Genomic DNA, 26,835 nt, shown 5'->3' with positions numbered 1-26,835 from the left:
CAAGCCTGCGTGGTGTCCTAGTGTTTACTTTGCACAGTTTCCAGCTGGTGCTTTAGTGTTAGTGTAGATCTGCGTGTGTGTATTGTGTGCTTGTGTTGTAGTGTGTTCTGTGATTCGAGTGCTTCTTCACCACTCCCTCCACCGAGTCGGCAGAGTTCAAGTCCTGAGCTCAGGTCTGTTCACCTCCCCAGTGGCGGCGGCGCTGGAGGAGCTCCTCGGACCATGACTGAGGGCAGAGGGAGGAGACAAGGGTTACTCCTGAACGAAAACACACACACACACACACACACACACGCACAGATAGAAACGAATCAAACATGGCCGCTGTGACATGAAAAATAATGTAATTTAAATGTAATTTTAAAATGGAAACCAACAAAGCAGATGGTAGAAGATTCATTTAACAGGTTTTCACTGACTGAAATTAATACGCTGCTGTGCTGTGAGGAAACTTTCACTGTGCGCACACACACACACACAAAGATCAAAAGTCAGAAGCAGCGTCTTCTGTTGATACAAATCACTGAGCCATGCTTCCAAAATAAGGTCAGACAAAGAGGAGAAATATGATACACGTAAACATGTACTCTGTTTACTCATGTAACCTGAACGTGCAGCACATGGCGGACAGAGCTGGAGGGTGAATGACCTGGTCACTCCACCCCTGAGCTGAAGTCGCCCCAACAAGGCTTTAAGTAGGACAAACTGGCTTATAAAGCTTCAGCCGTTGACACAAACATCAGCAGCTCACATTCAGCTTCGTCTTAAAGGACGACCTCATCTGTTTGGTTTAAGTCCCCAGTAAACTAACTGATATCGGTTAAATGAACCATGATCTGATTTCTTGGCAGATAGTTAAAGCACTCTCTGAATCGAACCAAAGATCGTTCTCTTCTCCTCTGTTCTGCTTCCGCCCTGTTCCTTCATCACTTCACGTCTGTGCTTCTCCTGGACACCAGTGCGTTCTCAGTGAGCAGTGTGGACAAGGAAAAGACAAACCTCTCACAAAGTGCAAACAGTATTTTCTCCACATCAGGTTTATCCAGTGCTGTAAATGGAAATGGACCAAAGAACTCTTACCTTTATTGATTTTACTGGGGTAGTCCTTGCTGAAATGTCTGTACTCCCCTGGAGGTGGAAGATCTTCAATGGGGTGGAAGTTGAACTTTGACTCAAAATCATCTGAGGGAATAAAAAAAAATACAAGAAACAAATTAAAATGTACAAATACACCAAGTTACACCTCAAGTCTAATTTAAACACACACAACAATGTGACCACTGTAAGGTTTTTACTCTCCCCCCCCCCCCCCCCGTCTGTTTCAGTGAGAGGACTAACCATTAAAAGTCACTAAGAGTCTTTGATTACTTAATACTGTTAAAACATTTTAGTATTTAATGCTAAAAAGGCCATTTTCTGTTCTTGATTGCTTACTGACAACATTTGGTTTTAGCCAGAGCTGCAATGATTTACCAACCAATCGATTAGTCAATGAAACTAATCCTGACGATCTGCAGCCTCTTAAATTGGAGGATTTGATGCTTTTGTCAAATGACAGGAAACTGAGCATCTTTGGGTTTTGAACTGTTTGTCAACTAAAAACAAGCCACTGAAATAAGTCTCTCTTGAATAATATTCAATTTGTCAAGAAAATAATTAACAGATTATCTGGTTATGTAAGTCAACAGCTGCAGCCCTACGTTTGGTGCCGTGTGTGGCGATGACTGACGGGCCTACACAGGACGCCATCTTCACTTCCTGTTTTGGGAACTTCTTGCCTTCAGCAGTTACCGAGGCAACCAACTACTAAAGAACTCCTTAGCTAGCTTGTCTGCATACATACCAGTATTTTACTACAGTACCACGCTGTCCTACAGGTTGGAAACTGCATAGAAAGGGTACAAATCCTACCACGATACCACAGTGATGGTGTCATTTAACATCACAGGAAACAACCCACATATCACTGTCCTGACACTGACAGCCTTGTCTGTGCTTCCTGGCTAGAAATGCAGCGAGTCACCCTCACACAGTGATCTAGGAAATGTTCCTGCCGCCCTGATCTGTTGCAGTACAACAGGAAACAAAAGGCTCATTTGCATGGCCACATTATTTGACTATCCATCTCTGTCGCCTCATCACACGAACACTAGATTATAAAGAAAACCATGTTACAACCCTGTGACTGAGGACTGAACAACGGCTGAGAAAAAAGAAAAATCTACAAGGCTGTGACGATTGAGAGGCTGATACTGTATCGACATAATAACTGGTAGATTTATAAATAAAACTAGTTTGTAAAGACCAAAAACAACAGTCACAGTATCTTTTAAAACCATCACTTCGTTTGTTTGATCTTCACATGCAAAGTGCCGAAGAGTGGAAACAAGTCAAAGTACAGAGCAGCCCAGATCCCAGCCAGCTCATCACAAACATTATGACACATCCTGTGAAAACTCGTCTGCTGTGGCTCTGGGTGGAGCTTTCCACAGTTTATGTCGTGGGTAGAATGGAAAAACATCCTTTATTCCGACTGGGACGAGTCGATGCATTATTCCAATAATGCTAACCTCGCATTTTATCTCCTATAAAATAAATAAACTATTAATGTTAACACTGGATTCACTGCGGCGTAACGAGAAGCAATCGTGCATATGCGGCCACAGTCTGTGAAGAACACTACGACATCAACAAAGTGTGTGACAAGATTTGATTAATCTGAGAAACCTCAGATCTCATCAACTCAGCATTACAAGTCAGAAGCTGAACAGTTTAAACAACACGACATGGAAACATTAGGAAAGACCTTAGTGAGTTGCATGATGGGAGATACTGACTCAGATAAACTCTCGACTTCTGCAGCTTTGATTGACTTTTCTTTGTGTCTCTTGCGAGTCCCCTGATTTATAATACTGAATCTGTAAAAATACCTCTTAAGAGAAAGATGACAAAAGAGGCAGCAGGAGCATCTCAGGTGCTCTACAAAAGAAAGTGACCCCGCTGTGGTTCGGGCCCCTACTTTGTTTTATCAGTAGCAATGGTCATGATTGAATTTGTGCTGCCTCGGCTCAGAGCAGCAGAACCTGGATGATTCAGCTGGTTATTCATTTGAGGTGATTATCTGGGTCTTTCTGCCTGCTGACTAGTTTTTCACGCGGTCATGGTTCCAACACGTGGTGTTTAGGTGTCAATGGCAGTTTATTGGTTGACTGTTTTAACTTGGCAGTTTATTGGTTGACTGTTTTAACTTGGCAGCTTCGGACGACACCCCAGGGCAGAGTCCTGCTCTATTCTAAACACCACACTGGTTTAGTGAAAGTGAGAAGTTAAACACAATGTTTCTGCATTAGGAGGACGCGTTAATGGAGAAACTCACCTAGGTAGGACTTGGAGGAGGAGATGGAGGAGTGACCGTTCCGGATGGGTGGGGGCGGTGGAGGGGGTCCAGCCGGGGTGCGGGAGGAGGAGGAAGAGGTCAGGATGGAGGAGGAAGGAGGAGGTGGCTTCCCCACCCGGCTGTGGGACTCTGACGGGGCAGAGGTGTTCATGCGATATGGGGGCGGGGGAGGAGGGGCGTCCCGACCGCCATTACGAGACCCGGAGTGGGGCACCTGGAGAGCTACACAAACAACACACACACAAATGATGAGGATGACATGTTTGAGGGTTCCCTCTACATCAAATACATAACAGAGTGAAATGAGAACAACTGCTGTGGCCAAAGAGTTTAATGGGTATCACCCCCCCACCCCCCCATGACAGTGTCCATAAAGACCTTAATCTCAGGTATTATCATGTAGCTTAAATGTCTGGACTTCTTGTTGTTTAGCATATTTCCCTTTGTTGACTTCACATCACGTCACGTTCAGATATTTCCAGCAGCTCCAGCTGAGTCTGATTCAAGGAAGCTCAGATATAATTTAATCCAAGGATGATAAGGATCACTTCTCTATCAGCAGCCTTACTTTTACTGCACCAACTACTTTTCCTCAGAAAACCCTCTTGCTTCTGACCTCTCCATCCATATTGGATTCTCTACAACCATAGCTTTAATTCCTGACTCTCAATTCTTGGATGATGTAGTGTTCATGAATACGCCATAAAGTACATTTTAAAACGGTCCCTGTTCACAAACGTAGCTGATATAACGTCTTACAACCATATAACATAACCTCAACAACAGTGTATTGTACCACGTGGAAGGAAACAGTGATCAGCGACTGTTTTATGTGTGACACTACAACCAACAGCGACTTCCTTTATCAATTAATCTGTATATTACTTTTTCATTTGACAGTATACTGTCCATAAAATAAATAAATAGTAAAAGTATGTTGATGACAACTTACTAGAGCCCAGTGTGTCTTCAAATGTCTTATTCTGTTCGACCAAGTTCAAAAAGCAAAGATATTCAGTTAAAAAAGCAGCAGTTCATCACATTTAAGAAGCTGAGACCTGAGAATATTTTGTTTTGCTTCATGAACAAAATCATTTATCACTTGGTAACTGTGGCTTGTGAAACCGTTTCCAGTTCCAGCAGACACTGTGGCAGCTGTACTGCACTAGTATCGTCATCCTGCTCATATTTATTACTAAATATCAGAAAATAAAGGAACAGTACGAAGAGGAGCGAAGAACAGGAACAATGAAAGCAGAGGCAGACAAAGTGAAGAGGAATGCTGGAATATTCCAGAGTTTCAAGAATTCAGAGAAACCAGGAGGCGAGTGAATCAATCCAAACACAGCTCCAGCTACCAGACGCCTTCCTGTTGTGTGTCTTCACTCAAACCCATCTGAAAGCCACACACAGAGGATTCACTCTGTAAAACTAGGGCGCTCGGTAGACGTCTTCTCTGCTCTGCTCTCTCTACACATCAACACCCACAGCCAAATTTTGGGTTACACACCTGAACAATGTAAAGGCATCTTAAACATGTCATCAGTCACACAGCATCTACACAACACTGCCAACACACACACTGACAGACAGGATACCCACTGCATGTGCTGAAATACTGTATTGTTGATCCAGTGGGTAAAGAGTGATTTCCCAAAACACAGAAGCAGCAGAAAATCACAGAAGATACGACACTGCATTGTGTTAAGTCACTGTGCAGACACTCAGCTCGGATGTTGGTTATTTGTAATACAAAGCCACATAAATCCTGCTGCAGGCCTCTGCTCGGTGTATCATGGTCAGCACAGTCTGCTGCTGCGGGCTGGATGGGTGCACTGCACTACAGAGGTTCAGACAACAAGTCCAAACTTGCTTCGGCTTGTGTAGGAACATTCCTCCAGCTGAGAACTGAGGCCAACGTTTTCTTCACTGAGACTGTTCAAATGCAAATTGACAGAGTCGTCACACATTCATATTCTTGGTGTCAAAATAAAGACGGAGATGCTGAAAGCACAATGTAAAATTACATCTGTTTAAGTACTGGGTGGGGGATTTTATGTCCTGATCGCAATGTAGACTGCAGAGAGACAACTGAATTTAGAAGGGACAGACTCACTGCTGGTAGCTCATGAATTTCCCACCGGGGATCAATACAGTCGAATGATTAAACTGGATTTAGCTTTAGTCATTTGATTCTGAAAAGTAGCTCACGTTATCAAATACATGTAGTGCAGTAAAAGTACAATATCTGCCTGTGAAATGAAGTGAAGTCCAAGTATGAAGCAACAGAAAATTTAAATACTCAGGCAAAGTAACAACCAGGGCTGCTCCCTGAAGTCGACCAGTCGAGTCATTAGTCAGTCGACTGAGACGCTTCTGGTCGTAACCTTTGCTCCTATTTTATTTTTTGTCAGCCTGTGAGCATTACAATGGAAGGCAGCCCCAGCCTGTGTTTAGTTCACCATCTTTTTGTGCCAATCAGTAATTTGCTCAATGCTTCCCCCTCGACGGTGCTTCTGGACACTGCTGACACAGCTTCCTTTTGGCACAGCACAGTTTTAAGCACCATTTATGGATGTAGCTACATATTGTAGTGCTTGGCACAGGTGAGCCAAAGTCATCCTGAGCCCACGTGGGTTTTACCTGCTCTGCGCCCCGGCGGCTCTCTGGCGGGTGGTGGCGGTCTGTTGGCCTGCTGAGAGGACGGAGATGGCGAAGGAGGAGGTGGAGGAGCATGGCTGCGTCCAGATGTGTGTTTTTGGTGCAGGGAGTTGCGCCTCTGCGGTAGCTCCGGAGCCCCGCCCCCATCTACGTGGGACGGCCCATTAGAAATGATCAGGTGTGATCTGTACGGCGGGGGAGGTGGGGGAGCAGAGGAGCCACCTGTTGGTCTGTTGGAAGACAGAGACGGCTTCCCGGAGCTGGAAGAGGCGGGGTCTCTGTTGGGCATCGGTGGGAGGGGCTTCTCTCTGCTTTGAGAAGAAGATGTGGAAGGTGGGGCCAGTACTTTCTGGTTGGGGGTGGGTGGAGCGTTGCCACGGCCACCTCGGTTGAAGGGTGGAGGAGGGGGAGGAGCGGAGCTGCTGTGCTTCATCCCGCTGCCTGTGGAAGAGCTGCTGTTGCTGGAGGGGGGGCGGGAGATGTCAGGAAGCGAGGGGCGGTGAGAGCGGTGCTGCTCCGGCGGAGAGGGCGAGCTGGAGCGGTCTGTTGGGGGTCGAGGGGCAGAGGGCCGGGATCCCGGAGGCCTCAGTGCGGATCTGCCAACTGAACCACCTGCTGAGCCATCTGGGTGGAGGACAGAGGAGGAGTTCAGTACATCACAGCTAACATCTCAGACACATCACTGATAAAATCAATTTGCTGTAATTCTCACTAGGAGCCAGCAGTATGAGTCAGGCTGCAGCTAGAGGAGCAACTGTCCTAAAACCAGTTAACCTACTGACTAACCAACAAACTGAAACTGCTGTTTTGTCCAAACACCAGTCCATAAATGTGACCAACATTTTGTTCAGTCTGAATCCTACAGTCAGTTTCATCACATCTGGAATACTGTCCAAAGCTCTGGACAAGTGCAGCTGGTAAAACACACCAGAAAAGGGCAAAATGCTAAAAACAGAGCAGCAGGATTGATTGTTCAGTCCTTTCAGTGCCAGTGAGTGAGATCCACAGACAGTTGGAATGGAGGACGGCAGAAGCTAGGGCCGTCGTTTTTCATTCTAATTTCAAACATGGTAAATTAATTGTGTGTCAGTTTGAACCTGACGGCCACAACAGCTGGATTAGATTAGACTCGCCAGGTGTACCTAATAAAATGCACATGATTCAGGGTCCTAGGCTCAACTCTATTGCTTCATCGTGGTTTTATTTGACTCACATTTGTTAATGCAAATTTGATTCTAAATGCTTAATAAAAAAATCTAAATCAATATAGTCTGTTTTACATCCTCAGCATTTCGCTTCCCCCAACAGTAGTAAGGAGGTCAAAGGTCACAGTTATTGTTCAGCATCTGAACTGTGCAGATTGTTAATATTTCATATGTAAAAGCCAGTTCCTGCTTCTCATCCTTAGGTCATCTCTCCCGCTCCTTTGCTCTGAGAACGACTGTCTGTAAACGGACAAGGACACAAAGGTTTATCAAGCTGAAGACGACTGTGCTGCTCAGAATCGTCCCTGCTGACTGATGCCCTGTGGATACGGCTTGTGTGAACTGTTTATTTATCTAACCACGGCATCGCCATGAAAGCTGCAGGGAACAGAAGTAACAGTACAAGATCAGGAGGAAGGCAGTTAAGATCGTCTGTGTTCACTTGTTGCTGAATAAACTACTGACACACTGATGTAAGATCATAGCTCACTTCCTCCAGAGGTGGATTTTATTTCAGGCATCATTTCCAGATTATTTCTTTACACAAAAGAGAAAGACAAAAATGGTGCAGCCTTCACAGAACACCTGCAATCGTGTCCAAATATGAAGCATCACACTAGAAATCATGCAAAATCATGATAAATTTAACACACACAAATAGGTCATACCTCCAATTGGGCGTAACTTTGGCACACCTCCTTGAAAAAGGCCTGCCATTCCCACTGGCCCTCCGCCGCCGCCGCCACCACCACCTCCACCACCTCCACCTCCACCCCCTGATTCTGGGGAAATAAACGAATGTGAATATACACATACAAAAGCAGAACAAGGAACACATTTTAATATTCAAATATACAGAGAGCACAAGACTAACTCATCATGAGAGGTGGGAGGGAGACGCCTGCACAGGAGAGAAAACAACTTCAATACGTCTTTAATTCAAAATTCAATCTGATGATTTCAGTACTTCAGCCGTGACTGACTACTGGAAGCCTGGAACATCATTCCTGTAGTTTTGGATATATTTAAAGGGTAACAACAGCCTCACATTCTGCTAGAGGCACAGATGAGTGAGGGACCAACAAGAAGGAGGCCGTGTGGCTATATACTTTGTGATGTGGGGGTCAGGGGTCACATAGAACACGACCAGTAGTGCTGCTTTCGTCAACGAAAATTATGACTAAATATCGTCGTCACAATGTGAACACAAAACAAAACTCCTTGTAATCAGCTATAGAGTTTAAAAAAAGAGAGAAGTAGTTTAGGGTGTATTTGTCCTTTAAATCTGAAACAGAATTCTTGCAGTATGTGGCCATTTTTAATGAGCTCACTGTTCACACCAGTTCAGGTTTTATGTCTGTGTGCATGTATAAAATGAACTTTCTGCGACTCACTCTCCAGAATGGGCGCACTCCGGTCGCTGACCACGGCGACCTTCTTCAGCCTGGCGCCTTTGCATATGTCCGACAGCAGCGCTCCTCTGCCTTTAGCCTCAGATGATCTCAGTTTGGGAGGAGCCGTGTTCGCCTGTGGAAGAATTTAAATATGTGATCACATCTCCAGCTCCTCTGGCCTGCACCGCCGTTCAGAGTTTGTCGACTTGGTTTGTTTAGGTTCACGCTACACACTTGGGAGAGCCACAGCTTGTAAACAAAAGTCACATGACTCAACAGCTGACTGACTGACTGGACAGCCTTTGGTAACGTATGATCCTGTAAGATCTGTGGACCTTAGCGGATGTGGACACTTGAAACTGCACATCTTTCTGTAATTACCCTTTTGTGATGTTCATGCAAGAGAAGTACACAAACAAAGAAACAACCATCTTTGGCCTCATCTTCTTAAGCTCAGTTTTCCAAGAATAAGCAACTGTACTTCAGATTTCTTACAGGAAATATTTGAGTTTCCCCTTGCTAAAGGAACCAAACACATTTCTATAAGTGACTGTGCACTGCTGTCTCCTGGTAGTTGTGTTCAAGTCCTGTGGTGCTAACACACTGTTAATATGCATTGTTTCCAACAGCTAATATCTTTACATTTTAAGGGAAACTTGTTTCCAAGAGGTAAAAACTCCAGCAACTTCTCAGCTTAGAAAACAAGACATGATAGGAGGGGTTCATGGTGTCAGCTGAAAAGACACTAGGTAGAGTAGCTTAAAAAAAATAAACATCTATGAGTGAAAAACAGGAAGCTTCTCGCCTGTAACTTTGCACAATACCAAATCTCCAACCTCAAAAGCTTTTAAACTACTAAAACTCTGTAAATGCATTTTGATTTCGTGCAGGGCTTTTCCAGTAGACCAAGCAGACGTACCCAATAGGAACCAGGGTTCAACAGTGTGAGTGTGCTTCCTTGCATCAAAACACTATATAAGACCATTTATCATTTACAGAAAGTTCTAGATAAATGAGTTTCTGATCTGAAATAATGGGTAGGATGACTCCTCATTTTCACGTGCGATGTCCCAAACTGTCCCACCGTGAACGCCATGCCTCAGTTCCTATAAGAACTGAACTGTTTTGTCACTGATTTCTGAACAGTGCATGTCTCCCATGTCTGTGGCTGACTGATAACCGTTGGAGTGTGATGTGCTGTGTGTGTTCAGCCTGGTCACTGACCTGACTGAAGGTGGGGGGAGGTGGGGGTCCTGGGGGAGGAGGCGGAGGGGGAGGAATCGGCATCCTGTCCCTCTGTTGGCACCTCTACGTGAGGGGTAAGGACCGGTGCCTTCACCGTCTCAGCTGGGACGACACACACTGACTCCTGGAAAACAACACCACAAACACGTCTCATTTATCTTAGTACACTTATTTCACAGAGCTCATCCTCCGATCATAACCTCAGATCACAGGACGGGAACGGACGTGACAAATCAAAGGAAGACCCAACACACAAGCACTTACCTAAGAGGGTCTCAACAGCTGCAGCTCAGTCAAATGAGGAGGTGGTGGCTGCTGAGCAGATATTTAAACTGCAAATCCCAACTGGTGCAAGGTTAGAGAGGTGTGCAGCTTTTCTACCCAAGGCCCAGTTATACTGTCACACAATTCCAGGTGTTTGATCACTGAGCAAAGTGGAACACTAAACCCTCTAACCTCGAGGGGGGTGAGCACTGTTAGTGCGTCTCACCGAGCTGAGCAGGATGAACTTTAATACAGGCGTGAACGAGGCACAAAATCCAGGAGAGAGATGCAACATATTCCCCAATCCATCATTATCAGTTATGTTATAAATGGGCAAATTAAAACTGCACCGATTAAGTGGGCAAAAGGTGAAGGGGTCTGAATACTTTCAGAAGTCAGAGTATGTAAAATAAAACTTTTGAATACGTTTGTTTTCTCTCACTAAGTGCGGTTATTCCTCTGCCTGTTGTAGTGTCACTCCACTGACAACAACCAAAATAAAGAGCTTTATTGTGCTGTACACTATTAAAGTGCTTTTATTTTTTCTTCCTGGCCACAAAGCACAAGTATGAGCATATCTGTCTGTCTGTCCCTTTTTACTGTGCCCAGGATGATTCACAGGAGATAAGACGAGACCTAAGCTCATGAGAAAACGAATGACATGGGTGATTAAAAGATTAAATAATTTTTAAAAAATGTTTGTTTCACAAACCGCATTGTGAGTTTGTTTACAAATTTTAATCAACTATTATACATTTTATTTTCATTAGTTTTGTGTCTTCCTATCACTATCTTACTGTTACACAATGTGGATAACGAAACCCACTGAGCTGCATCCCGGCATGACGATTACTCCTTTTTAAAATATTATGGTTTTATGGTGAAGAAACTGTTTGTGGGACACAACAGGCGACCACTGGGAGTGGTTAGTTTTAAAGAGAAAAAACAAGAAGACAGTCCAGATGCCAACAAGTTTCATTCTGCTCCTCCCAGAAGAAACAAAACGCCGTCCCATTTTGCTTTAAAGACGTTCGTGGTGAAGGTGAGCAGTAGCTAAAGCAGCTCCAGGGAAACATCAGTGCCGTGTAATGAGAAGCATCTCAGCAAGTTCACGATCATCAAACAGAAATGAACCAACATCTCAGCAACTAACAAAATACTGTTTTCCAAAAAGTCCAAATGTGCTCATTTCGTATTTGTCAAATTTAAGAATTTTGTTTTTATTTTTTCTATTGCAAACTGAAGATCTTTAGCTTTCAGACAACGGGTGAGAAGACACCTGAAGTCACTTCTGACTCTGGGGGAAACATTTTCTGATATTTTAAAGACCTAACAACTAATCGACTGGTTAAGAAAATAACCGACAGACTGATCAGTGATGACCATGTGGTAGTGGCAGCCCTGAGGTGAACACACCCTTTTCTGATTTAGCAGCGTTTTAGTTCAGAGGGGTTGTCCTTGTTGGCTTCCTGGCCCAGCACAGTAACAGGCCGGCCAGCGGGAGTGTTTGTAGGACGAGTATCATGGCCTTTCGCCGTGGCTTCCTGAACTGCCCCGTGGAGCTTCTGCTGTGTGGTCTGGCCTGACAGACTCACTAGCTGTGAACATACCTAAAACTGCTCTAAATGTGTCAATGACTGACTGAGGTCACTGGATCTACCCAAACCAGTTAGCTGTCCATTGTTAGCTCATGCAGGCTGTGCTGGTAGTGCACCCCACCCCCACCCTCCGCCGCTCCACTCCTCAGGCTACCTGGCTGAGTGTCAGGACAGGTTTTCACCAATGGAAACCAAAGGAATCTGACCGAGCAAGCTCTCCAGCCACTCGCTGATGTGGTTTAAAGAGAAAGACACAGCGGCAGAAACAACTAAGAGAGGGGGGTTAAAAAAATATTTCAAAATCTGCTGAGTGCACGAGGCTGGAGCCAAAGACAAAGTGAGCCTGGGTTTAATGACTGCATCAAGCCTGTTGTTATTCCACTAATTAAATATCCCTATAATTATCTAACAGCAATTTGAACAACATTCTGTTTGAATTGAGTGATAAACCCACGTTAGCAGAGTAGAAACAAAACATATACAACTTAACATGACGCCTTTGTACCGACTGGGGAAAACTGGCCCTAACAGAGCGAAGTCCATCATATATGAGGAACTGTGGCTCATTTTCTGAAGCATTATAACCGAGATGAACTTTAAACAGCAGGTCACATTTGTTATGTTAAAATAGACGTATAAGTCATAAATATATATATATAATAAACCAACAATTCCCCATTGAACAAACAAGACAGAGGGTTACAAAACAAACCAGGTAAATAAATTGGCAAATCTAGATCAACCAAACTGAGAAAAGCATTTACACAAAGTACAGTGTTTAAAGAAGACGTTTTGTCATTTTAGAAGAATGAATTATGGTTTAGGTCTTGATGTAAAATCTTAAGGCAGCCGCTTTCACTCACATTTTTAAGTTGAAAAAATATTTTACAGCTTGGTTTTAAAATCACTCTGGATGTAAATCACAGCCATAATAATTAGTTAATTAACTGCTTAATCTGTGAGCAGAAAATTCAAATTAATAAAAGACAAATCTAATGAATCTTCTGATCCTCTAAGTCATTTATTAGGAAAACACCAAAGACCTCCTTGTTTCAGCTTTGGTAGCATTAAAATTATGTTTTTCTCTGGTTAAATGGTAAAATGGTAAATGGACTGTATTTTATATAGCGCTTTCTCACAGTGTGTTGCACTGGCCAAAGAGCTTTACAGAAGATCATACACCATTCACCCATTCACACACAACATTCACACACAGATGACGACAGGCTGCCATGCACCGGCGCTAGTCAAGCCACCGGGAGCAATTCGGGGTTCAGTGTATTGCTCAGGGACACTTAGGCATGCGGGGAGACCGGGAGTCGAACCACCAACTTGCTGGTCAGGAGACGACTGCCCTACCTCATGAGCTGAACACAATTTGACTTGCAACATAAACAATCGAGTATCAGTGTGGACTGTGCTAACAGCTGGAGGGAGTTTTCCATCACATCTCACAGACTACATAGATTAATGATTATGAAAACCACCGCTGACATTGGCGTGTCAGTTCTTTTATTCTGAAACAAAAACGGGTCTTCTGCTGACACAGTGTTCTGTAAAACCACGAACAGATGGAAGCATGAGTGCCTCTAGAAGAACAAAAATAAAAATAAAGTCTCTTGATGGAGAACACTTGGAGTTAAGTCTGCCCGAGGTGCATCAGTCCCTGCAGCATGAGCTCGGTCTTCAGTGAACCAATAAAGGCGACAGAGCCTGATGTAGGTCTATGGTTTCAAAGAGCTGGATATAGATACCAGCTCCTATAGAACATTTTTAACCATTTAAAAAAAAAAAAAAAAAAAAATCTATCATACAGTACATAATTAAATGAAAAAATTAGATAAGTCACTAATGTCACTATGCTTAAATTTCACAAACATAAAAATCACTGGTTGTACCCACTTGTGTCATTTCAATCAGGGCTGAAACAAATAAAAATCTTTATTGTTGAACAGTCTGCTGATAATTTACTTAATTAATTCATAAATATAATAAAAAAATAAAACTGCCACAAGATCTCAGTGCTCGTGTCGGATGGCTGAAAAGACCAAATTTACTATTAACAAACATTTAATATTAATCAAGGTGGACAGCCTGACAGCACCCAGAGGTGATGCCATCACAAGTCGATTGCCCCCTGGTGGCTGGTGGCAGCATGGGTCATAAACCCCACACCCTCCTTGTTAGCATGAATGATTTAAATTTTTTATTTTTCCCCAAAGGTGATTTGTCATTTTAAGTAGATATTATCATGATAATTTGTTTACAGGCGGTGACTTTCCTGATAAGTTAGTTTGGAATAAGTTACTTGATAATATAAAAGTGGGTGTGTTTCAAACAACACTCAGCTTTGATTGGCAGTCTGATACCACAACTCCTGGTCGCTACTGTCCATTTTTATATATAGTCCATGCTCCTAACATGCACATCAGGCTGTGCTAGTGACAGGATCCATGCTATTATTCAGGAGCCTGTGGATTTAAGAATTTCAAAACCCTCAAGCTTAACAGAAAAGCTGCCTCCTGAGGAAAAAGATAACAGACAGCGGGACGACCACAGCCAACCTGAAACCTCAGCCAGACAAGACAGCCTGTATGAGTTAGCCAAGTTAACCTAGAATTAGTGTGAAGTTAACGTCGCTGCCGCTGTAATGTCAGATGTACTGCTTGTGTTAGTCTCCTGATCTTTGTAACATTAACACAGTTGTTCAGGGTGAAATGTTAAACTTTACTGCACTCTGAGTGTCTGTCAACTCAGACTTCGGGCTCACTGTTATTTATTAAACTGAAAACCTATCAGCATGCATGATAGCTGTCATATGATGCAGTGTTGATAGTGGTACAGGTTATATCGTGTCATATCACAGGGCTGCAAAGACACGCCTGAAGTCTTACACTCGGCCTCCAGTTATCTGTGTTCTGGTTCAGTTTCAGTATTTGTCCACAGAATTCAACACTGGAAAAGTCAGACGGTCTGAAGCAGCTCATTGGGACGCAGCATTAAAACCTTTCAAACTCTTAAGTATGGTTAAAATATGAGGTGCTATAAAACTACCCAACAAAAAAACACATTCAAATGCAACTAATGATACTTTTGATCACTGATTAATGTGCAGGTTATTTTCTCAATTAATGGAATAATTGTTGGGTCAATAAAATATCAAAAACAGTGGTAAATTCCCATAGCGACATTCTGCAGCTGCAGGTATAATTATTTAATGTCCTGTTTTGTTTGACCAATGGTCCAAAACCTAAAAGTTCTCACATTTGAGAAGCTGAAACCATCAAATGTTTGGCATTTTGGCTTGAAAAATGACAGCCTATCAAAATAGTTGACCTGGTTCAGCACCTTAAATATGATGATCAGTTGATCGTCTAATTACCAGAAAATAGTCAGCATTCAATTAAGTCTATTTTCATCCCAAACCATCCAAATATTTTATGGTTTCTGTTTCTCAAATCTGAAAATTTGAGGTTTTTCTCTCAACATAAATTAGAACAAACTAAACTTTGAGCTTTTGCTGCTCAGACAAAAAATATCTGAAGACTGAATTCAAGCTCTGGGTGAGTGTGGTGCATTTATCACCATTTTCCTCAGAGGAAAATGGTGATAAATGGTGATCAATACAGTTAGTGATTGATGATGAAAACAATCAAAGATTCACAATAACAATAATCATTAATTTCAGGCAATTATTATGACCCCAAATCCATATTTAAGAAGCATTTGGCATCAGAAGAGATGGAGCTGGTTAGCTCCTAAATGCTGCTTAAATATTAATGTAGGATAATAATAATAATAATTTAAATATAATTCAGAGCTGTAAGATTAGTATCTATTATTGGATCAACAGAAAATGAATCTACAACTATTTGAACAATCAAATATTTGTCATTTAGTATGTGAAAGGTCACATGTTTGCTGTTGTTAACCACATTTTTAGGATGTAGGACTTTGTCCTACATTATAGTAAAGTGAGCACCTTTGGTTTTTGGACTGTTGATCAGACAAAACGGTGGAAATGTTACCTTGGTCTGTGGGAGATCATAAGCATTTCTCATAGTTTTGACATTTCATAGACAAAACGATCAAGGATTGTGTATAACTGTCACGGGTACAATTTCTGTACATTAATAAGCCTTCATGTTTGATATTTTAAGTGCATTTCCCTGATAATACTTGTGTACGCAGTACTTTTACTTGCAGTGTTTCCAAAGTCTGCAGTTTAAAGTCTGCAAGTAAAAGTGTCTAAATTCTTCATCCACTACATGTTGTGACAAATGTAGGAGTCTCCAGCCAGCACAAACAGACATAAAGTGTGTGAAGTGAAACAGGATTTCACAGGCCTGGGCAGGTTGTGTAGCTGCTACAGCCGCTCCCAGGTACACTTCCCTGACACAAACACACCTGGCGATAGCTTAAACATAGGTGGAGTAAAGTTAGCTTTAACACTTTGAGATTTAACTTACCCTGGCTCGAAGAAGTGGAGGTTTGATAGTCTCGTCCTCCAAACCAACATGAATGGTTGTGGCAATCCTTCGTGCGAAGCAGTTTGACAAAAATATAGGTTAAGATGGTGATGTAACTTAACGCCAATAAAACCACTCACGGGTTAGCCGGCTAACGTTAGCTAGCTGTCGATGGGTTAGCTGTTCGGCTAGAGTCGGCGGAGCTAGCCGCAGTTAGTCGTTAGCATCGAGCTGTTTACTTTCCAGATGTCAGTGTCAGCGCAGTCCGGCTGCCCGTAAACTCTGCCAACAAGAGGTTTCTGAAATAATTCCCCGCATAAGACGAAATGCCGGACGGGTTTAAAAGTCTTAGGTAGCTACAGAAAAGTTTACCCGCACTCCTGACCTACAAACAGAGCCATTGTCCCCGCTGACACAGTTTTATCGGTTTGTCGTCAGAAACACGGAAACGGGGGCACAAAATGGATGCAGTGCTGCGTTCAAGTGCTTCTGTAACTTCCGCTTTCCAAACTACAAGTCCATATATTGTAATGATAAAACCCGGATATTTTAAAGTTGTCCAAACTTACCTTTTCTCCGATTTTATTTGGTTTAGAAGCTAAAACGTGCATACATTGATTGCTGAAGGGGTCAGGGAAACACAATGGAAAGACCTGTAACTTCCCATTGTCTTCCCATTTCCCATTCCCAATGCAGAGGAAGCCAATGGGTTTCAACTGCAAAATGTCACTGAAAGGGAAAAAGCAAAAGATAGCCTGCAAAACCACAAGGAGACGTGAAACACCAGCAGACATAGAAAACAACTACAAATAAATGCCAAATGATCACAAACACACACAAAAACTACTTCTTCTTCATTCGACTGTTCCTGTTAGGGGTCGCCACAGCGAATCATCTGTTTCCACCTAACTCTATCCTCAGCATCCTCTACTCTTACCCTAATTATCTTCATGTCCTTTTTTAGCACATTCATATATCTCCTCTTTGGCCTTCCTCTTGACCTCTTGCCTGGCAGCTCCATCTCCAACATCCAATAAAAAAAAGGATCTTAAACACATGTTGGCCTTCTGAAAAGTGTGTTAATGTACTGTATTATGTCCTCAGTACTTTGTTGGGCCTCCTTTTGCACTAATTACTGCATCCAGGCAGTGTGGCATGGAGGCAATCAGCCTTTCACACAGTTGAGGTGTTATGGTAGCCCAAGTTGCTTTGATTGGCCTTCAGCTTGTCTGCATTTCGGGGTCTGTGTTCCCTCATCTTCCTCTTGACAATACCCCATAGATTTTCAATGGGGTTTAAGTCAGGTGAGTTTGCCGGCCAATCAAGTACAGTTATTCCATGGCTATTAAACCAGGTACTGGTAATTTTGGCTGTGTGGGCAGGTGCCAAATCCTGCTGGAAAATAAAATCTTCAGCTCGGCAGCGGGAAGCATGAAGTGCTCTAAAATTTCCTGGTAGACAGCTGCGTTGACTGTGGACTTGATAAAAGACAATGGATCCACACCAGCAGATGACATGGCTCCCCAAACCATCACTGACTGTGGAAACTTCACACTGGACTTTAAGCAGCTTGACTTTTGTGCCTCTCCGGTCTTCCTCCAGACTCTGGGACCTTGATTTCCAAATGAAATGCAGAATATGCTTTCATCTGAAAACAGGACTTGGGACCACTGGGCAATAGACCAGTACTGTTTCTCCTTAGCCAAGCACAGACGCTTCTGACGTTGTTTTTGGTTCAGGAGTGGCTTGACGACTCTGTTAATATACTTTGATACTGCGCTCTGTGAGCAACCAGCTTCTTTTGCAATTGCCTTTTGAGACTTTTCCTCCTTATGGGGGGTGCGGTCGTCTGCACAACCGTCAAGTCAGCAGTCTTCCCCATGATTCTGAAGCCTACTAAGCCAGACTGAGACAATTTCAAGGCTGAGGAAACCTTTGCAGGTGTTTTGCATTAATTAGCTGACTAGATTGGGACACAGGGAGCCTACAATGTTGAACTTTGTCATGATATTCTAATTTTGTGAAATACTGGATTTGGGTTTGTTTTTTTTTTGTCTTTAATCCATAATCATCAAAATTGAAACAAATAAAGGCTTGAAATATTTCACTTTGTGTGCAGTGAACTAATATAACATACAAGTTTCACTTTTTGAAACAAATTATTGAAATAAATGGACTTTTCCTCGATATTCTAATTTTTTGGCACATACCTGTAACCACTATCCCTCCTCTGCACATGTCCAAACCATCTCAATCTGGCCTCTCTGACCTTGTCCCCTAAACAGCTGACCTGAGCTGTTCCCCTGATGTGCTCATTCCTAATCCTGTCCATCCTGGTCACTCCTAAAGAGAACCTCAACACACAAAACCACTAACAGATGCAAAATGGTCACAAAAACAGTCAAAACAGCCACACAGGGATGCAAAACATCCACAAGGCAACACAAAACAAATGCAAAGAGATGCAAAATGACCAGACACAAAATGCTATCACAACAGAGAGATATAAAATAAGCTTTATTGTCTACACACTCAGAAACAACACACAAGAAAAGCATACAAAAAAGGCTAATATATGAAAGTGTTGGGCTAAATGAAAACACGGGCATAAGGTAAAGAAAAAAAAGACAATCAATAGTGAAATTTAAAACAATGAGTGTTAAAAGATGCTAAACAATAAAACACTATAAAAGACAACATCACTCATACAGTATGTAGGATGGAGGGGGGACTTTTACAAATCTGTGACATGTCTCATAATCAGACAGGCATCTGTAGGCCATGACTTGAATTCATTACAATACAAGTGAACATAATCACCACAGATACTGACAAAATCAAATATCAAATACTAATAAATGGGAAGTAAAATAAGATGAAATGCACAAATGTGGAAAGATTCTAGAAAAGTAGGATATTTAACAATGAAACTTGTTTCCAATATGGACACTGGGAATGCAGATATTTTCTTTTACTTTTCTAATAAAACCTTCGCATTACTTAGACAAATGCATTACCTTACCTCTGTCACACACTAACTATAAAAACGCCTTAGTTTTTGGCTGAATGTGGTATTTTACATCTTAGATAAATAACTGACTCATGTTTACATGAATATTAAACAGCACATTTTCTTAAGTCACTTCCCTGTTTCGGATTAGGTCATAATTCAAAATATTACGGTGAATAATTGTTGAATACGTTTATGTGATATTTATTTAGCAAAGAAGAAGAAAAGGGAGAATGTGACGCATTAAGCAACAGAAGAAGAAGAATGTGACGCATGCGTAGACTTTTCCCGGTCAAGATGGCGGTGAGCAGAAGCTGTGTAGGACTGTGGAGGACATGCTGCATGTTGTTACCGAGACATTCTCTCCCGGCCCTCGCTGCTGTCCGTTCACAGAGCTCCGTGAGCGGGGACCTGGTGCCCTGCACCTCCTTGTCCAGGCCGCCGCGGTCACAGCAGCCGATCAGGGGGGGCGGACCCGACATGCCGCGGTGGTGAGCACCGTGAACCAGCGGATCCATCGGCAGGAGTTCGGCCGCCTGTTCGCTGTGGTGCACTTCGCTGGGCGTCAGTGGAAGGTCACCGACGAAGACCTGATCCTGATAGAGAACCACATCGAGGCGGAGTGCGGGGAGCGGATCCGGATTGAGAAGGTGCTTCTGGTCGGGGCGGAGGACTTCACCCTGATCGGCAGGCCCCTGCTGGGAAAGGAACTGGTCCGGGTCGAGGCCACCGTGATCGAAAAGACTGAGTCCTGGCCCAAAGTCCACATGAGGTTCTGGAAGAGACACCGGTTCCAGCGCAAGAGGATCATCATCCAGCCGCAGACGGTGCTGAGGATCAACAGCATTGAGCTGGCCCCCAGACTGACATGATGACCAAGACTGCGGGTTTATTTGTTCAGAGTCACTGTAAACATGTAAACGGGTCAATAAGCCTGTTTGTGACTTTCAGAGTTTCTGTAAACAGAGACAATTGTTTTCTCAGCCTTTGGTAGAATCCTCTTGTAAATAAATGATATACAACATGTGACAGAAATATATTATATTGTTTTTTTACCCCCAACAAATGCTGAGCTGGTTGGTTGCTTTTTACATTTTTCACTTTAAAGTCCTGAAAGTATTTAAATGTGTAACTGACTGACTCTCTGAAAAGCCTCAAGTCAGCGATTCCCTACACAATGTCACGCAAATGGTCCTGGTAGGGGGTCAAGCGGGGTCAAGCATAAACCATTGTTCATGGTGGTTTCGTGATTTCTTCAGGGACCCAGAAACTAGCTCAGCTAGAGTTGTCTGAATTGGTGAGTTAGCTGATAAATGATAAATTAATAGCCACAATTCTAATAATTAACTTTAAATTCACTGACACTTAAATAAAAGTATATTTGCTAGATTCCCAATTTTGTGTTATACCAGTGGTGGAAGAAGCACTTCGACTGTTAGTGAACGTAGCAATACCATCATGTAAAATACAAGCAAAAGTCCTGCTTTCAAAATGTTACCTAAACGTATTGGCATCAAAATATAATTAAAGTAGCAAAACAGTGTACACATTATGCAGAATGTGCACATTTAACATGAAGGTACATAACTGGATTGTATTTGATGCATTATTGCAACTACTTTGATGTCACAGCTGGTGAAGGTGGAGCTGCTGGGCAGCTTGTGAATCTTCCACTAGGGATCAAAAAGTCTTATAATTATACCGTTTTGTTTTATTCATATGTCTGTGAAATGTAACCAAAGTTGTCATATAGGTGTAGCGCAGTAAAAAGTACTAGATTTGCCTTTGAAATGTAGTGAAGTACGAAGTAGCAGAGAATAGACTCGAGTGCAAATACCTCAAAACCATACTTGGGTAAACATACTCACTTTATCACACTAAACTACAAATCTGGGGGTTTTGGTTGTTGCTCAGACTGAAGATTAAATGTAAACGTTAACTTGGGCTTCAGAGACTGATGGATATTTTCACCTTTTTGTTATTTCACACACACTGGTCACTAAACAAGAGTCGCTAGTGGAGCTAATGGTTTGTCGGTGGCAGCCTGAGCTCCAGGAGCTAAAAACATCCTTTAAGGAAGAGAAGACCATTTTCCCAGCTTCCCCTCAGAGTCAAACCGCCAACCTGATGTCGCTCTTCTCCAGGTTTCACTTTATCAGTTCTGAAAGAAAAGACCCACAGCAGATTTTTAACAGTCTGAAAAACAGCTGCTTTATTAAGAAACCTGATTGAATCGTCCGGGGAACACCAGCAGACGACTGATCTGAAGGCACTGCTGAACATTTCTGCTCGGTGGTGACAAGTTTACTCAGAAGTGAACTCCCACACTGGAGGCGATGTTTAAATCCAACAGCAAACGACTAACGAATGACCAAACCAAATGAAACACTGCTACTGACATTAACAGGCTGGTAGCACAAACCAGATGGTCTCATTTGGAGCCCAAAGTAAAAATAATCCCGTAAACATGAAAACATATTCAGCAGCATCTTTACCTTCAGTGACTTCCATCAAACTTCACAATCTGCCCTGGTGAATATCAGTGTAGCTCGACAAAGCTCCATCATCTTTGTAAACCTTTCCCTCCTGACCAACAACGTCAGGGCCCAGTGGCTGCATGGTTCATTTTAATGTCTGAAATAAACCTGTTCACATCCTGTGTGATGCTGCCGTGCAGAGTTAAGACAAGTGGTTTCATTTTCTCACAGGCTGAGGTGAGCGCTCATCTTTTTATAGTCTACCTTCACCCAACAATCACACGCGTTATATAGATTTGGTTGCTGTAGAAGTGGGAATGCAATGTAGATGACTGGAGACAACACTGCAGTCCTTTGTTAGTGGCTGAGGCTAACAGAGGCCTGTGTACTGTAGGTTTACCGTTCTGTCCCAGCAAACACACATGCAACCACCACAGATCAGCAAGGACGGATGAAACTAACTTTAAAACACCCACAGCAACAGGTCTCAGCATCCTTCACATAAACATAAACGTCTGCTGCTCTTTTCAACATGTTCAACAACTTTGGTAACTCTCCGAAAGCGCCACTTGTATGCAGTGACTGTCCAGGTGTGCGTCCTGAGAAACAGGCAGAACTGAGCTACCCAGATGTGTTTTGTCTTTTCCAAAGGAGCGACACCCTCAGGGAGAGTCTGTCGGAGAGTGTGCACTGGTACCTCCATTTATACAGTTCATCAAGACAGACAGGTTAGGGAGGCAGCGCAGCGGTGAGCTTCTACACACAGATGCAGCTCATCTGAAACACACTGAGGCCTCAGATCAACAACACTTCACATCAGCTTCAAATTAATTTTCAAGATTCCATTTGTGCACAAAACAAGGACTGCAAATTTTGTTCCCCATCTTTTACAGAGTAGTTGCTTTAGAAGGGACCAGTTCACCACCAGTATGCAAAGGTGGAATGTTTACAGCAACCTTTAAACTTACATATGTGCATGTGAGTGTTAACTGAAAAAACCCGCCAAGTGCCCCAGCAGACTCCAGACATATCCCTCTCCCCCTTTAGTCGAACTGCACACAGACTCACGCCGGGAGCAGACACCAAAGCCAATAACACCCTAAATCTGGCAGGCTAATGCACATTAGCCATGGATGTGTTATGAGAACAGGATACTGGATTCCAAGATGGTGCCACGTCTTCCCACTGTCATGGTGCATACTCCAAAAACCTTTTTCTTCCAGGTTTGCTTCCTCGTTGTGCGGCCCACTGCACATGATCATTTGTTTTCCCTGCCCTCCTGCTCAGCCCATAGACTTCACAAAGTGGTGACATCACTAACATAAAACTCTGCTTTATAGGGTCTGGGAATGTTTTACAGACATTAAACCTTCATGCATTAAAAATCATAATTCGAACAGTGATAACAGACCTGGTTTGCAGTTTGAGGTGTCCTGTCAATAGCTTTACAGACACGACTTTCATCATTGTGGTCTATGGAGAAAATGCTGTTAGGGCCCTAGGGTGATTTTTTTGCTGTGGCTACTAGGAAAAACTGGCTGAGCAGTGGCGGCGCCATATCCAGCTCTCATAATACATCTATAACATTAGCTTATGGTCAAACATACAGAATCTGTGAAGCAGCTTCTGATTGGTCGGGCTTCACTGGTGAATTCAGCACACCAGCCATCCACTGAGACGTACAGTATGTACTCAACACTTTAACCTGTAATGTTTGATCACAAACACCGGACTGTTAAAACGGCAGAAATCTCACTGGAGTTTGGTGCGACCTTTTCTTATCCTGACGGAGAAATGCAAATAATCTTCTTTACTTTGTCAGCTGACTGAGCCAAGAACACAATCTCCTCCTCCTGTCACAGCAGGAGGAAGCTTTTCACATCATCAAAACAAAATCTCAAGTATAATTTTCAAGAGTCCAATGAGAATTGTCCATAAGATCGACTCCTCTTCCTGAAAGTCCTCGTCCGTTGCCTGAGGAGATTTCGGTGGCTTGTGTCCATCTTCTGAGGTGTACAAGTCTTTATGGAATGGGTCCTGGGGCACTGTCTGATCGTAAAACACCCGCATTTCAAACTCGCTCTCCTGGTGAGACGGGTGTCCATAAACACCGATACCCACAGGCCTCGCAAAGTCCCCCGGCACCACCACCACGTCCTGGCCACAGGTGGCCGACTGCAGCTTGTAGGTGTCGAAGCTTGGCCGCAGGGTTTTATCTGACACGTACAGGTCCGCGTCTCCCTTGAGGCTCTGCATGTGCAGGATGATTCTCCCATCGTGATTGAGGCGCAGGTAACTGTAGTTTCCAGCCCCGATGTGGCCCTGAACCACGTGGAGCAGTACCCACTCCTCAGGAACAATGCCATCCTCCAAGGGGTTCAGAAAGCTTCTGGCCTGGGACAGCAGGAGGGCGACGACCAGGGCGCTGCAGCTCAGCATCATGGTGAAGGCATCTGTCAGTCAGTCACAGACTGGATGACACCCGACAGCCTGGAAAACAGGGCGAGCATCTGATTAACAGCTGTGAGATTCTACTGTTACTATTACTTGTGAAACATATAATAATGATCACAAGTTTGAGGACACCCCTGATTTTGCAGTTTTTATTTTGACATGCAAGCAGTTCAAATGGTACCAAGCTAAGAAGTAAACTGTCAGTCACTGAAAACTATTAATGTGTGCAACTGTCATATAAAACAGGACTTTTTCAGGGATCCAGTAAGAGGCAAATGTCCATCATTCCTGCAGCAGTGGAAGTAAATGAAACCTTGACAAGTGATGCAAACAATTCTTACAACTTCTGTCGATGACCTACAACAGCATATTCTGTCTGTATGAAGGCAGTGTTGGAAAATACTGTTACTACAGCATCTGAAGCATCATCTGGAAGAAGGCCATGAACAAAGGAAGTCAGAGCTTTTCAGGGTTTCACCTCCAGGCTGTGGAGAAGGAAAGGACAAAGACGGCAGAACAGCAGCGAAGGGTCCAGACTTTCTATATGAAGAGTGAAAGCAAAGCAATGTACAGGTGCAACACATCTGTGGGAACTTCTCTAGCAGTGCTGTCTGTCCCACCAGCTGTAGGAGGAATGACACAGGTGTGTTCACCTGTTGAGTTACACTGATAACAACTGGAGACATGGAGGTGATCTCAAACATTTGGCCCATAGTGCATGTGAACAAATCCCAGTAGTGTGATGATGTGTTAGCTCCCTGACTGTTCAGATCAGTGCTATAAATAAGGTTCAGTGTGTGAAGATCAGTGATCGACTTAAGTAGCACAGTGTCAGTGGAGTCAATCATTAACAGGAAATGTGTCGGCACAAGTTACCTAATGTTCGTTGGTAGCAACCTCTGGAGCTCTCAGACATTTAAAAGTCAGTACTAATTTGATGAATAACTTTTATGCTCATGTTTGTGAGCAGGTTTAATGTGAAGTATTTTTACTTTAACCTGTCACTGTAGTCCAAACGTTTGCTTTCAGCTCTGGGCCCTGCTGTGCCGCCTGTCCGTCTTCACCGGGCGTCAGTTGAATGAAAGCAGAGTCTAACACAAACTGGTGACTGACAGCCCCTCACACAGTTAAAAATAACCTGCTCAGTCAAGTCTGCAGTCTGACCTTTGCAGTGGTGGAAAGTCAGCAGCTACATGTACCAGAGTACTGCCCTCAACTACAGTCATAATTTTACTTGATTTCCATTTCAGGACACTTTATCTTCTGTATCAGATAAGAAGTACATGACGCATTGTAAAATATTAGGCTAATCTACCCAACAGCAAATATAATGTTAACCAGTGACTGGTTAACAGATTATTCCATTAGGTCATTTTCCATGTGAACACCACCCAAGTATTATACGGTTTCTGCTTCTTAACTGTGATGAGTTGTACTTCTTAATCGTCTTAAACGACAGTAAACTTAAACAGGTGAAGAGGTCACTTTGAGTTCTGGGTGACTGATGTGGAACAAGTTTGTTTCGTCAGCACAAGATTAAAACGTCCTCTTGTTGGGGCCGGATAGCGCTGCTTTATGTTGACGGGTGTTCTAATGATCGTGTCCACCCCATAACGTCGAGGCTAACGTTAGGTTAAATGACCTGAACAGTCTCGATATCCTATCGCTGCCTTCGAGTTTAATGCGGGGGCGGCTGCGCCTCGGGCGGTAGCGCGAAGGTCGGCGGCTCCATTCCCGGTCTCCCCAGTCCACATGTCGAAGTGTCCCCGGGCAAGACACTGAACCCTAAGTGGCTCCCGATGGCCAGGGCAGCGCCTTGCAGGGACAGTGCCGCCATCGGTGTGTGTGTGTGTGAGTTGGCGCCGTAGATTGGCTGCTCGATCCTGTACAATATACAAATTCCTTGTTTGTTCCTTGGCCAATAAAACTGATCTTAATCTCAACAGCTAACGAGTCACCTGTACAGCACCAACATGAACAACGGCCAAGAAAACAAGTATTTGGTTATAATATACCTGCCACAAGTTGCTTGGTAGAAACAGGACAGTCGTTAGCTTGAGCTAATTAGCTACTTACGTAGCTTCTTAACACAGTTCATCTAGTTGGCTAACACGCTGCTAACGTGGCTGCTAGCTTATTCAGTCTCATGCAAATCCCCTCGTTTTTAAGAAAAGAGGCTGCACAATGACAAAAGTTATTCATTAATGTAAAAACCGACTATTAAACAAGTATTAGCATCGAAAACACACCGCTTCACTTACTGACACAGCTGTCATTTCACACCCAGCATCTTCGCCAGAACAGCAACCTGCTGAAATAAAGTTCACTTCCTCTACGCTTTCTTTGCCTCCAACCCACCAAGAAACCGGTCATTGTCGCCACCTAGTGGCGACTCCTGCTCACTACACCCAACAACAACAACAATAGTTGTCCACATGTCAGCCCTGTGTTAGACTGGTGACCTGTCCGGATGGATAATAGTTAAAACAAATGTTTCTAGACATGCACACTCTTAAACCACTCATAAAAATCAACATGTACTGATTTCACATAATTTGTTTTTATGATCCATTTTCATTTTAATGACCACCAACTATAGTTTCAAACAAAAAACAAACAAAAAGAATTTTTTTTAAAAATGTTCCAGGAAGGAAAGTGTCT

The 26,835-nt window shown here is 43.2% G+C and overlaps 3 protein-coding genes across 5 annotated transcripts; 1 reads left to right on the top strand and 2 right to left on the bottom strand.

The window, feature by feature from the left end:
* Window positions 1–6: 6 nt before the first annotated feature.
* Window positions 7–16,703, bottom strand: wipf2a (WAS/WASL interacting protein family, member 2a). The gene is made up of 8 exons (XM_020588221.1): window positions 16,234–16,703; window positions 9,882–10,026; window positions 8,658–8,790; window positions 7,932–8,045; window positions 6,041–6,682; window positions 3,377–3,619; window positions 1,081–1,182; window positions 7–226 (listed from the first exon to the last, which is right to left on the bottom strand). The coding sequence occupies exons 2-8, from the start codon at window positions 9,942–9,944 to the stop codon at window positions 180–182; spliced, it is 1,344 nt and encodes a 447-aa protein (XP_020443877.1). The 5' UTR covers window positions 9,945–10,026; window positions 16,234–16,703; the 3' UTR covers window positions 7–179.
* Window positions 16,704–19,578: 2,875 nt separating this feature from the next.
* mrpl21 (mitochondrial ribosomal protein L21) lies at window positions 19,579–20,274 on the top strand. The gene has a single exon (XM_020588212.1). The coding sequence runs from the start codon at window positions 19,579–19,581 to the stop codon at window positions 20,113–20,115; it is 537 nt and encodes a 178-aa protein (XP_020443868.1). The 3' UTR covers window positions 20,116–20,274.
* Window positions 20,275–21,425: 1,151 nt separating this feature from the next.
* Window positions 21,426–26,538, bottom strand: cunh6orf120 (chromosome unknown C6orf120 homolog). 3 transcript variants are annotated; one of them, XM_020588215.1, is made up of 2 exons: window positions 26,436–26,538; window positions 21,426–24,210 (listed from the first exon to the last, which is right to left on the bottom strand). In XM_020588215.1, the coding sequence occupies exon 2, from the start codon at window positions 24,160–24,162 to the stop codon at window positions 23,605–23,607; it is 558 nt and encodes a 185-aa protein (XP_020443871.1). In that variant the 5' UTR covers window positions 24,163–24,210; window positions 26,436–26,538; the 3' UTR covers window positions 21,426–23,604. The 3 variants fall into 3 exon arrangements, with proteins under 3 accessions (XP_020443871.1, XP_020443873.1, XP_020443872.1); XM_020588217.1 differs by having other exon boundaries at window positions 26,424–26,534; XM_020588216.1 differs by lacking the exon at window positions 26,436–26,538 and adding an exon at window positions 26,190–26,417.
* Window positions 26,539–26,835: the final 297 nt, after the last annotated feature.

The sequence above is a fragment of the Monopterus albus genome, unplaced genomic scaffold, assembly GCF_001952655.1.
Source record: "Monopterus albus unplaced genomic scaffold, M_albus_1.0 scaffold513.1, whole genome shotgun sequence".
In the NCBI taxonomy this organism is placed as follows: domain Eukaryota; kingdom Metazoa; phylum Chordata; class Actinopteri; order Synbranchiformes; family Synbranchidae; genus Monopterus; species Monopterus albus.
This window is presented reverse-complemented; position numbering and strand designations above follow the sequence as displayed.